At 44.4% G+C, this 13,351-nt stretch overlaps 2 protein-coding genes and 1 pseudogene across 3 annotated transcripts; all 3 read left to right on the top strand.

Moving 5' to 3' along the window:
- The first annotated feature begins 213 nt into the window (after nt 1–213).
- Nucleotides 214–3,124, top strand: LOC125530615 (F-box protein At2g23160-like). Its single transcript, XM_087522060.1, has 3 exons — nt 214–409; nt 485–601; nt 1,040–3,124. The coding sequence occupies exon 3, from the start codon at nt 1,049–1,051 to the stop codon at nt 2,189–2,191; it is 1,143 nt and encodes a 380-aa protein (XP_087378186.1). The 5' UTR covers nt 214–409; nt 485–601; nt 1,040–1,048; the 3' UTR covers nt 2,192–3,124.
- LOC147973369 (cycloartenol-C-24-methyltransferase 1-like) lies at nt 2,422–3,108 on the top strand. Its single transcript, XM_087524658.1, has 4 exons — nt 2,422–2,438; nt 2,581–2,635; nt 2,754–2,820; nt 2,906–3,108. The coding sequence occupies exons 1-4, from the start codon at nt 2,422–2,424 to the stop codon at nt 3,106–3,108; spliced, it is 342 nt and encodes a 113-aa protein (XP_087380784.1).
- A 165-nt stretch (nt 3,125–3,289) lies between the features above and the next one.
- LOC147973368 (histone H3.3-like) lies at nt 3,290–5,745 on the top strand (annotated as a pseudogene). Its single transcript, XR_015602910.1, has 5 exons — nt 3,290–4,360; nt 4,852–4,927; nt 5,033–5,112; nt 5,189–5,279; nt 5,476–5,745. The product of XR_015602910.1 is annotated as a histone H3.3-like (transcript).
- Nucleotides 5,746–13,351: the final 7,606 nt, after the last annotated feature.

The raw sequence follows: 13,351 nt of genomic DNA, 5'->3' as shown, positions 1-13,351 counted from the left end.
GTCCGTACATGTATTTTATGAGCATATTTGCACGTGATGTCAAGTTAGATGACCACAAATCCATATTTTTTAAGTTTTAGCACCAAACTGAACATCAAACACAAACACAAACACAAACACAAGTTGTATAACTTACGGAGATATTACCTAAAAAAAACTCCGAAGGGTGTGGGTTTTCCTAGATTTCCCGTTCCAGACACGCTCTAGGGACACGGCCCGGCCCAATACGAGCCGGCGAGCAGCCTCACTCTCAGTCCAAAACCGCCGCCGCTCCCCTCTTCCACCGGAGACCCATTTTCCGGCGCGGCTGCTGCTTCCCGCAACATCGAGCTCCCCGCCTCGCCGACCCACACCAGCGGCCTCGCTCGCGCTTGCCGCCTCGTCCAGTGCCGGAGGCTGTCAGCGCGCGGTGAGTCCTCGGGCCTCAGCTCTTCTATTTCCCCCTTTTCTCCTCGGGCGCTGTTTCTGATCTGAGCTCGTGCAGATGGACCCTGGTTCTTCCCCCGGTGCATTCTGCCGTCCTAGCTTGCCGTCGCCCTAGCTCCTCCTATGAACTGCCGCAGTTTCCGTTTTCCCACTCGTCCTGCGAAAGAGATCTGAGGTTTGGGTCATTACTGCTGACTTATTATGAAACATCAATGCTCCTTTGTCTTCTTTTTGTTGTGCCATAGCTATAATCACATATGTTTTGTGTTTATCTCTCTGTACATGCGCCATAGCTATAATCACATATGTTTTGTGGTTTCGCTCATTTGCGAACCCTGATGTTATCCCGAAAATATGGATAAAGGCTAAAGGGGAATGTACATCCTCAGTTTCTGCAGTTATAATTGAATAGGATTCAGATTAAAATACCTATGTTTTGAGTTTGCATTCCATGATTCAGACATTCTGAAAAAATCGTTGGTTCGGCTCAGCTTTTCTTACATGTTGGGCATTTTTACTTTTAAAGTTGTTAGTCACTTATAAATATTTACAGCCTCTTATGTTTCTTTGTTTTACATAATTTTTTACTCTTCTTTATATGTAACCCAAGCAGGAGGTATCCATGTCTTTGCTAACTGATGACCTGGTTGTGGAGATTTTGTCTCGGCTACCGCTGAAGTCCTTTTGCCGCTTCAAATGCGTCTGCAAGTACTGGCTTACCTTGTCATCTAATCCACACTACCGCAAGAAGTTCCCAAGAACTCCCGTTGGTATCTTGTACCAAATACCTCAGTATGGCACTGGCATCCATCTCGTTAGGCTTCCCTCATGCGACAAAGAAATTGACACAACGCTTAGCTTTGTGCCATGTTATGAGTACCTAGAGCTTAAGGGTTGCAGCAATGGCCTACTTCTTTGTTATCATGGTGGTATCACAACATATTTCGCAGACATATCCCATGTTATTGTGTGCAATCCAGCAACTCAAGAGTGGATGTCACTTCCAAATACTGAACCTGGACCAGCAGACTCTGATTATGATCTCATGCTGTGTTTTGATCCATCATGGTCTCAACACTTTTATGTCTTCAGCTTCCAGTCTGGGTCTTCCATGGATGGTGAAGTCTACAATGAAGTTAAGATATTTTTCTCCGAGGATTTCACATGGTCTAGTTGTCGCTGGAAAAGTGAGATAGGATTTTATGGTAGTTCATGCTTTGTGAATGGGGTACTCTATGTGGGGCATATATGGGAGCATGTCCTTCTGGCAATCGATGCACCCGGTCCATCTACGCAGTGGCTCAGTCAGAGGATCACTCAGCTGCCAGGATTTCCAAATGGGCCAGAGATGTTTGATTGTTGTGATGGTTGTATGTGCCAGTCATCAGGGGTCTTATGCTATGCACAACAGGAATTGGATGGTTGTGTGATGCGGATTTGGAGTTTGGAAGGCACTGACAGGTGGGTGGTGAAGCATCGTCTGAGTATGAACAATGTCTTTGGGAGGGACTTGTTGCTCCGCACTAATCATGAAGGATTGTGGTACTTCGATTACGACATCCAGGCCTTTGACTTGGAGAGAGAGCTAGTTATCCTTGTTGACAGAATTGCTCATAGGATCATCTCATTTAGCATGAGTACTGGAAAAGGCTCAGAGATTCTGAAGATTCGGATGTTCTCTGAACTGTATCGACGTGCATTCTACGTGCCATACTACTGCAAGTTTCCCGCTTTGGTGCTTCAAGGAGCTCAAGACAAAGTTTAGCCTGTGTATGTTGTATGCCACAAATGCTCTAGTTTGTAAGCATCTTTGTGCATTAGCTGCACCAAACAGCTGTTATGTGGATGGTGCAGTACTCGCCTTTTGGGCCCGTCGATCTGGTATCGTACTTATGCTTGCTTAAGTTGCAAAACTGAACATGTGGAGTGGCATGGACAAATATCATGGGCACATGTACAGGTGGAATTACTTGTTCACTGCGTATTCATTCAGACATGGATCATGCAGGATTGTGAGGGCATTTAGGGTGACAGGGTTGAACGACGAATACCAGATCACGTGGACATCAGTTTTCCCGTGTTCAAATCAAACATGAACTGCTTGGGGTATGCATTTATGAAAAAACATAAAATCTCCATGTGTGGCATTTGCAGGGGCTCATCAGTTCAGCTGGCTGCTGGCCTGAGCAAACGATGCAACTTTGTCAAGGTACGAACTGCGACACAGAGATCTTTGCCAGTGAATGAATCAATTAACTGTCGAAGTACAGCAAGAGAAATGTCTTGATAAACAGCATTTCTGGCACGTTTCTTTGGGCGAATCGTAGGGGGACTTGATGGACATGCCATTCCCTGACGACCCCTTCGACGCGGCCTACGCGATCGAGGCCGGCTGTTCAGAGTCCAAAACCTGTTCTCCGCAGAGTTACTTGCATGCTCTAGCCTTTGTGTTCCGTTGTTTGAAGGTGATCTGCGCCAGGGACGTGGCGTAGGACGCCGCGGTGCCAGCCCCTCGACCCAGACGCCGGGGCGTGGTGGGCGAGCGCCAACTGTTCCGGCTCAGCCGTGGCCCGCGCCATGGTGAAGGCCATGGAGCGCCTCGGCCTTGCGCCGGAAGGGAGCGTCAGGGTCTCCGGTCTGATGGAGACCGCCGGCAAGGGCCTCGTCAAGGGCGGTAGGTAATTAATTAAGCACGTCCAAGTTTATTACGGAATGAGTTCAAAAAACCATAGATGACGTGATGCATTATTATCTGTGTCAGAAGGGATAGAGAAAAATTGATGGAATATATTGCTTGAGCCTCGTAGGCGTATATATAATGAGTGCATGACCCTGGAATATAAGATAAGGTAGAACAAATACTAGTATGCTATCCTATACTACCTAAATAATCATGATATTCAACAGTCCGCTTGACGGAGGCGTGCACCCACAATAGCTTTGCTCGCGACCCGAGGACGAGTTCTTCTTCGAGGTATGTGGTGCCGTCATAGAGAGAACACATGAACCAAAGGAAAAGACAACAAGTCGCGAACTAATTGTGAAGTCACGATGCCAAAGCAGAGCACCACCGTTCGTGTGTGGAACAATGACCGTGCCACATTCTCCGTGTCGCAACTGACACGCGTTCCACACCCAGCCCCCCAGCACCGTGAAGATCTGCACGCCTTCAAGCCATGCCACACGCACAACACCAGGGCGCGTCCAACACTTCCGACTTCCGACGATGCACCTGGTCGTAAGACCCTGCCGGCCGGGTGTCGCTGCTGCGCCTCCATCGCCGGCCGGACGTCGGAGCACCCGCGTCATCTATCCTAGGCAATTAAGCAACGTTGTCCGCTGCTCCGGCAGACCTTGCATGCCTGCCGCCAACCGAAATGCTGTGCCGGCCGCTCAGAGCCTCTGCGTGCAAGCTCCCGACGCACGCGCTCGTTCCATTTACGAGCTTGTTCAGGCCTCAGGCGAGCATCCCACGCGGCCGTGCACAACACTGGGAAGAAGCAAACATGGCGAGGTTGCCGACTGAGAGGCATCGCTTGATAAACTCTCAAGATGCAACCATGTTTAATTACGCATTATTCTGAAAGTTTCTCAACCATTACTAGGATTTAGGAAAACCACGATCCGTGACCTCATGAGATCGGCCAATAGCAGCGCGCAATATGCCCGCATCAATCCATGTCACCATCGATCCGATCCGTACGATCAGTTTCAACTGCAACGCCAGTGCGCCAATCAATCTAGCGCAGATTAAGGATCTGACCTAAGTCGGTTCGTACGTACGTGCCCGTGTTAGGCCCGCCTATAAAATACCCTGCCCCCTCTCGCTATATTTGTACGTGCATCCGATCACGATCAGCCCTCGATCAACTAGTCAGCCCGACAGCAAGAGTACTTCCAAGGGTGTGCAAGTGCAAGATAGCAACTGCGAGAGGTAAGCCGTTTCAAGTGTTGTACAGTAATTCCTATGGTTGTACTGTAGCCTTAGTATTTCTTGAGATGCTTCCGGCGGTATTTCTGATTTGGTTTCTTGTGTTGGTCATCACTCGTCAACATATAAAATAGTTTAGAACATGCTACAGTACCTTGTTTTTCCTTGCTAGCAATCGTTGATAATCATAAAATGTGTGAACTAGCTGGGTATTATGTGATCACTTGGATCTATACCGATTCTCAGAAGCTAGAATTCTTTCGGCAAGGAACTGCAATCGAATTTTTCAGACATGTATGTATCACATGCACGTAGTTAGACATTCTACGATCTATTGGTACTCAAAGTGTCTAATATATGGCTTTCGAGAGCACAGTCAAATCACAATAGCCAAAGTGTCGAATCATTGCTTTTGTTGCAGATGTCTTAAATCTAGCCTTGGAATTAAGTTTGTTAACACAACTTTTGTGCATGGTGTACTATTTTGTTTGCAGGATGGCTCGCACTAAGTGTACAGCCCGAAAGTCCACCGGCGGAAAGGCTCCAACGAAGCACCTTAGGGCTTTCTATGTAATATGGCACCTTTGGCTCCAACCATGCACCTTAGCAACTTAGTGTTAAAAATTGTTTGCTTGACAGCAACTTAACTACTGGTTTTCCGTTTTGTGATGCCAGGCTGCCGCTCGTAAGACTGCTCCCGCCACTGGAGGAGTGAAGAAGCCACGCCGATATCGCCCTGGAACTGTTGCTCTTCGGTATGTGTAGCACAATAATTTCCATTGCTTGGATTATTATGAGGTGCCTGTGTTTCATACTCTTGTGCTCCTATAGTGAAATTCGCAAATATCAGAAGGGCACAGAGCTACTTATAAGGAAGCTACCGTTCCAGAGACTTGTCAGGGAGATTGCCCAATTTTGCAAGGTACTCCTCTAGATCATATGTATCTGACTGTGTTTATTTCAGATACGAACAAATCCAACTCAATCCCTTCAAAAAAGATCCATTAGAGATTGATTAGGGGTGCATAGAGAAAAGTTCTAATGCAGTGTATTCAAGATAATAAACGAGATATTTGGGCTCACATCTATTTTCTTTGGTTTCTTTGCCACATCTACAGAGTGATCTACGTTTCCAGAGCCATGCAGTCTTGCTTTGCAGGAGGCAGCCGAAGCATACTTGGTGGGACTGTTTGAAGACACTAATCTGTGTGCCGTCCATGCTAAGCGTGTGACCATTATGTCCAAAGATGTGTATTTGGCTAGGAGGATCCGCGGCGAAAGGCTGTAATTAGTCTACATAGACGGATCAACCAACATGTTTGCTGCTTTCCATGTGATTTTCTGGGTTCATAATGGACGGTGGAGAACACTTTGATACGCCATGGACGTTAACATATTATTAATAAATGTAATTTTGATAATTTATATCTATATAATTTTTAGTTATGTCACATCTAAATTGTTTACTGTACAATCGGGGCTGTAGGATTCATGCAAAAACTGTTTTTGATCGGGCTATTTTTCGTGAAAAGCCAGTGACCGTTTCCATTGTACGTGTCTGCATCGTGTCAGTACATGGAGCACCTGTTTTATAGAGGCTATGGGTTCTTTTTTTTTTGAAATTCACACCGTTCCTATTTATTCATAAAAGTCAGGAATCTCTGCTGATAGAATGTGCAAGATACAATCAGGCGGTTGGTGTAACCAGATCTTACATAAGTCATTAGAAACCCCTTCTCTAGCTAGCGCGTGTGCTGCACCATTTGCCGAGCGGCGAACTCAGGTAATCTTCCACTGCTCCCGCGCCTGCAACATTATTTTCACCTCTTCTACTAATGGTCCCAGCATGGACAAGTCCTTCTCCCTGTTCTGAAGCTTGCTAGCTATCTCTTTGCTATCTGTCTCAATATGCAGGCGATTGGCATTAAACTCATCTGCTAATTGAACTGCTCGTCGACAAGCATTGACAAGGTATACGATGTAGAATTCATTAGTTACAAGTCCACCCTCAATTTACAACTAGGTCAGACTTTTTTGTCTCAGTTACAAATCCACCATTGACAAGCAACTAGAGGCTGACTTTTTTTGTCTCAATTGTAAGTTAATCAATGGCTCCAAAATGGGCCCACCCATTTTTTATTCCAGATTGCAAGATAACTACTCTCAATTGGTCTCTTAATCTTTTGTTCACACAGTTGCAAGTCAACCAATGAAATGCAACTGGGTCAGGCCTTTTTTTCGTCCCAGTTGCAAGTCCATCATCATTGTCATGCACTAGGCTATTAATCCTTTTTTTGCCCAAATTCCAAATCCATCCCCAACTCGGGCGCGAATATGTCTCACTTTCGGCGAGAGGGGTAGACTAATGAGTTGGCCACCCCAAGAGTGCGGGATGAAACAACCTCCTTTTTCTAGGGTTTTTTTTTCGTTTTCTGTTTTGTTTTTTGCTTTATTTTTTGTACAAAAAACACTCTATAAAAATATTTGAAAAAATTCTTGACCAAGTATTTAAAAATGTTGAATGTGTATAGAGAAAATGTTTATCATGTATATGAATAATTTATAAAAAAAATGTGTGTAAATTTTTTATCGTGTATTTAAAAAATGTTAATGAAGCATTTTTTTTTTGGAACAAGTATTTGAAAAATGTTGATCAAGCTTTTGAAATTTGTTTAATGTGTATAGAAAAGCTGTTGACGATGTATTAAAAACCGGTGAATTTTTTATCATGTATATAAAATTATTAATCAATCGCTTGAATTTGTCCTTATCATGAAGAATATCTGAATAGTCACAAAGAGCCGAAATTGAGTGCAAAACTTGAAGTTCCAAAGCTAACATGAATAATAGTTGTGGCTGAGCTGACATCATATTTGTATTTGCAAATGACTGAATACATACACATGGTCCAATAAACAAACATCAATAATGAAAATTCTGGATAATAATAAAACTATTTGCTCTTATTCCAAATACTTATTGGGATATTATTATTGCAATATAAATAAGTAGAGAAGGCATACACTACAGCAAAAAAGGAGATTCCGCTTCTCTTTGCATGAGGGGTGCTTGGGATTTTCCCTCTGCAAGTTGTACCCATGGTTGTACCCAACAATATAGATTCTGCCAAAATAGAAAAATGCTAGATGTGATAGAAAAAGTGATTCTCCTCATATATTTCCTTCTGCGATGAGCAATTCCTAACATCCTGGAGAAACATTGATTTCTGAACTGTGTGCTTCTCAAGAACGAGTGAAATCCTCCTCGAATTGACTACTTTTTGGGCCGCATTGATGTGTAATGGTTGTAGACACTATCCAGTCTTCTACAAGGGAAATAATGGAACAATCTTAGCAATCCTGTTAATGCCCGTAAATACAAATAAGCATAATATCCAGCAGCACTTCAATGAGGACATACCTGGACACTTAATTCTTGAATTTGCAGCACTAAGTATATATTCAATTGAAGTTTTAGCCAAGAACATTACATCATTGCATTTCTTTACATAATTAGGCCACTATATTGTGATAGAATTGTTGGGGAACGTAGCATGCAATTTTAAAAAAATCCTACGCTCACACAAGATCTATCTAGGAGATGCATAGCAACGGGAGGGGGAGAGTGTGTCCACGTACTCTTGTAGACCGAAAGCGGAAGCGTTTGACAACGCGGTTGATGTAGTCACCTCCGAGTTTTGCACACGTTCAGCTTGATGATATCCCTCAAACTCTTGATCTAGCAAAGTGCCGAGGGAGAGTTTCGTCAGCACGACGGCGTGGTGACGGTGATGGTGAAGTGATCTGCGCAGGGCTTCGCCTAAGGACTACGACAATATGACCGGAGGTGTAAACTGTGGAGAGGGGCGCCACACACGGCTAATAATGTTTGTTGTGTGTTCTAGGCGCCCCCTCCCCACATATATATAGGTGGGAGGGGGAGGGTGACAGCCATGGGGCACCCCAAGTAGGAGGAATCCTACTTGGGGGCCTTGTCCAATTCGGCTCCCCCCTTACCATCTTTTCCGGAGAGGGAAGGAAAGGGGAGAGAGGAGGGAAGTAAGGGGGAGGCCGAATTGCCTCCCTTTCCTTCCCTCTTCCCCTTTTCCTTTCCCCTTCCTATTCAGCCAGCAAGGGGGGCACAGCAGCCCATGCTGGCTACTGTGTTTCCCCCCTTGGCCCAATAGGCCCATATAGTTTGCGGGGGGTAGCCCGGAACCCCTTCCGGTGACCCGATACGTACCCGGTACCCCCGGAACACTTCCGGTGTCCAAATACTATCGTCCTATATATGAATTTTTACCTCTCGACCATTTTGAGACTCCTCGTCATGTCCGTGATCTCATTCGAGACTCCAAACAACATTCTATCACCAAATCACATAACTCATATAATACAAAATCGTCATCGAACGTTAAGCATGTAGACCCTACGGGTTTGAGAACTATGTAGACATGACCGAGACACCTCTCCGGTCAATAACCAACAACGAAACTTGGATGCTCATATTGGTTCCCACATATTCTACGAAGATCTTTATTGGTCGTACTGCAATGACAACATACGTTATTACCTTTGTCATCGGTATGTTACTTGCCCGAGATTCGATCGTCGGTATGTTCATACCTAGTTCAATCTTGTTACCGGCAAGTCTCTTTACTCGTTCCTTAATACATCATCCCGCAACTAACTCATTAGTCACATTGCTTGCATGGCTTATTATGATGTGCATTACCGAGAGGGCCCATAGATACCTCTCCGATACTCGGAGTGGCAAATCCTAATCTTGATCTATGCCAACCCAACAAACACCTTCGGAGATACCTATAGAGCATCTTTATAATCACCCAGTTACGTTGTGATGTTTGATAGTCAAAGGAATATGTATATGCCATGAAGAAATGAATAGCAATAAAACTTAACGATCATTATGTTGGAAATATGCCCTAGAGGCAATAATAAAATGGTTATTATTATATTTCTTTGTTCATGATAATTGTCTATTATTCATGCTATAATTGTATTATCCGGAAATCGTAATACATGTGTGAATACATAGACCACAACACGTCCCTAGTGAGCCTCTAGTTGACTAGCTCGTTGATCAAAGGATAGTCATGGTTTCCTGACTATGGACATTAGATGTCATTGATAATGGGATCACATCATTAGGAGAATGATGTGATGGACAAGACCCAATCCTAAGCTTAGCTCAAAGATCGTGTAGTTCGTTTGCTGTAGCTTTTCTGAATGTCAAGTATCATTTCCTTAGACCATGAGATTGTGCAACTCCCGGATACCGTAGGAGTGCCTTGGGTGTGCCAAACGTCACAACGTAACTGGGTGACTATAAAGGTACATTACATGTATCTCCGAAAGTGTCTATTGGGTTGGCACGAATCGAGACTGGGATTTATCACTCCGTATGACGGAGAGGTATCTCTGGCCCACTCGGTAATGCATCATCATAATGAGCTCAATGTGACCAAGGGGTTGGTCACGAGATCATGCATTACGGTACGAGTAAAGTGACTTGCCGGTAACGAGATTGAACAAGGTATTGGGATACCGACGATCGAGTCTCGGGCAAATAACGTACCGATTGACAAAGGGAATTGTATACGGGATTGACTAAGTCCTCGACATCGTGGTTCATCCGATGAGATCATCGAGGAGCATGTGGGAGCCAACATGGGTATCCAGATCCCGCTGTTGGTTATTGACCGGAGAGGCGTCTCGGTCATGTCTGCGTGTCTCCCGAACCAGTAGGGTCTACACACTTAAGGTTCGATGACGCTAGGGTTGTAGAGATATTAGTATGCAGTAACCCGAAAGTTGTTCGGAGTCCCGGATGAGATCCCGGACGTCACGAGGAGTTCCGGAATGGTCCGGAGGTAAAGATTTATATATAGGAAGTCCAGTTTCGGCCAGCGGAAAGATTTCGGGGGTTACCGGTATTGTACCGGGACCACCGGAAGGGTCCCGGGGGTCCACCGGATGGGGCCACCTATCCCGGAGGGCCCCATGGGCTGAAGTGGCGTGGGAACCAGCCCCTGATGGGCTGGTGCGCCCCACCCAAGGGTCCAAGGCGCCTAGGGTTGGAAACCCTAAGGGGGCCGTTGCCCCCAGGGGCCGCCGCCCCCCCTTTTAGATGGGATCTCCAAGGGGGCATGCGCCCCCCTAGCCCCTATATATAGTGGAAGGGAGGGAGGGCAGCCGCACCTTGCTCTTGGCGCCTCCCTCACCCTCCGTAACACCTCTCCTCCCCGCTTGTGCTTGGCGAAGCCCTGCCGGGATCCTGCTGCATCCATCACCACGCCGTCGTGCTGCTGGATCTTCATCAACCTCTCCTTCCCCCTTGCTGGATCAAGAAGGAGGAGACGTCTTCCCAACCGTACGTGTGTTGAACGCGGAGCTGCTGTCCGTTCGGCACTTGGTCATCGGTGATTTGGATCACGGCGAGTACGACTCCATCATCCCCGTTCACTTGAACGCTTCCGCTCACGATCTACAAGGGTATGTAGATGCACTCCTATTCCCCTCGTTGCTAGAATACTCCACAGATTGATCTTGGTGATGCGTAGAAATTTTTTAATTTCTGCTACGATCCCCAACACATTATGCTAAGCTAACGGATGGGTCTTGTCCATCACATCATTCTCCTAATGATGTGATCCCGTTCATCAAATGACAACACATCTCTATGGTTAGGAAACTTAACCATCTTTGATCAACGAGCTAGTCTAGTAAAGGCTTACTAGGGACATTGTGTTTTGTATATGTATCCACACATGTATCAAGTTTCCGCTTAATACAATTTTAGCATGAATTATAAACGTTTATCATGATATAAGGAAATATAAATAACAACTTTATTATTGCCTCTAGGGAATATTTCCTTTAGTCTCCCACTTGCACTAGAGTCAATAATCTAGTTCACATCGCCATGTGATTTAACACCAATAGTTCACATCTTTATGTGATTAGTTCACATCGCCATGTGACTAACACCCAAAGGGTTTACCAGAGTTAGTAATCTAGTTCACATCACTATGTGATTAACACCCAAATAGTACTAAGGTGTGATCATGTTTTTGCTTGTGAGAGAAGTTTAGTCAACGTGTCTGACACATTCAGAGCCGTATGTATTTTGCAAATTTTCTATGTCTAAAATGCTCTGCATGGAGCTACTCTACATAATTGCTCACACTTTCAATACGTATGTAGATTGAGACTCGGAGTCATCCGGATCGGTGTAAAAGCTTGCATCGACATAACTCTTTACGACGAACTCTTTATCACCTCCATAACCGAGAAATATTTCCTTAGTACTCTTAGGTAACTAAGGATAACTTTGACCGTTGTCTAGTGATCCACTCCTGGATCACTATCGTAACCCCTTGCCAAACTCATGGTAAGGTACACAATAGGTCTGGTACATAGCATATCATACTTTATAGAACCTATGGCCGAGGCATAGGGAATGACTTTCATTCTCCTTCTATTTTCTGCCGTGGTCGGGTTTTGAGTCTTACTCAACTTTACACCTTGCAATACAAGAACTCCTTCTTTGACTGTTCCATTTTGAACTACTCCAAAATCTTGTCAAGGTATGTACTCACTGAAAAATCTTATCAAGCGTCTTGATCTATCTCTATAGATCTTGATGCCCAATATGTAAGCAGCTTCACTGAGGTCTTTCTTTGAAAAACTCCTTTCAAACACTCCTTTATGCTTTCCAGAAAATTCTACATCATTTTCGATCAATAATATGTCATTCACATATACTTATCAGAAAGGTTGTAGTGCTTCCACCCACTTTCTTGTAAATACAGGCTTCACCACAAGTATGTATAAAACTATATGCTTTGATCAATTCATCAAAGCGTATATTCCAACTCCAAGATGCTTGCACCAGTCCATAGATGGATCGCTGGAGCTTGCACATTTTGTTAGCACCTTCAGGATTGACAAAACCTTCTTGTTGCATCATATACAACTCTTCTTTAATAAACCCATTAAGGAATGTAGTTTTGATATCCATCTGCCAGATTTCATAAAATGCGTCAATTGCTAACATGATTCAGACAGACTTAAGCATCGATATGAGTGAGAAAAACTCATCGTAGTGAACACCTTGAACTTGTCAAAAAAACCTTTTGCGACAATTCGAGCTTTGTAGATAGTAACACTATCATCAGCGTCCGTCTTCCTCTTGAAGATCCATTTATTCTCAATGGCATGCCGATCATCAGGCAAGTCCACCAAAGTCCACATTTTGTTCTTATATATGGATCCTATCTCACATTTCATGGCCTCAAGCCATTTATCCGAATCTAGGCTCATCATCGCTTCCTCATAGTTCGTAGGTTCGTCATGGTCTAGTAACATGACTTCCAAGACAAGATTACCGTTCCACTCTAGTGCGGAACGTGCTCTGGTTGACCTACGGGGATTGGTAGTAAGTTGATATGATGTTTCATGATCATTATTATTAGCTTCCTCTTTAGTTGGTGTAGGCATCACGGGAACAATTTTCTGTGATGGGCTACTTTCCAATTCGAGAAAAGGTACAATTACCTCATCAAGTTCTACTTTCCACCCACTCACTTCTTTCAAGATAAACTCCTTCTCTAGAAAGGATCCATTCTTAGCAACACAGATCTTGCCTTTGGATCTGTGATAGAAGATGTACCCAACAGTTTCTTTTGGGTATCCTATGAAGACACACTTCTCTGATTTGGGTTCGAGCTTATCAGGCTGAAGCTTTTTCACATAAGCATCACAACTCCAAATTTTAAAAAACGACAGCTTAGGTTTATTGCCAAACCATAGTCCATACGGTGTCATCTCAACGGATTTAGATGGTGCCCTATTTAACGTGAAAGCAGCTGTCTCTAATGCATAACCCCAAAATGATAGTGGTAAATCGGTAAAAGACATCATAGATCGCACCATATCTAATAAAGTACGGTTACGATGTTCGGACACACCA

The sequence above is a fragment of the Triticum urartu genome, chromosome 5A (assembly GCF_056163025.1).
Source record: "Triticum urartu cultivar PI428250 chromosome 5A, HENAU_Tu73, whole genome shotgun sequence".
NCBI lineage: Eukaryota > Viridiplantae > Streptophyta > Magnoliopsida > Poales > Poaceae > Triticum > Triticum urartu.
This window is presented reverse-complemented; position numbering and strand designations above follow the sequence as displayed.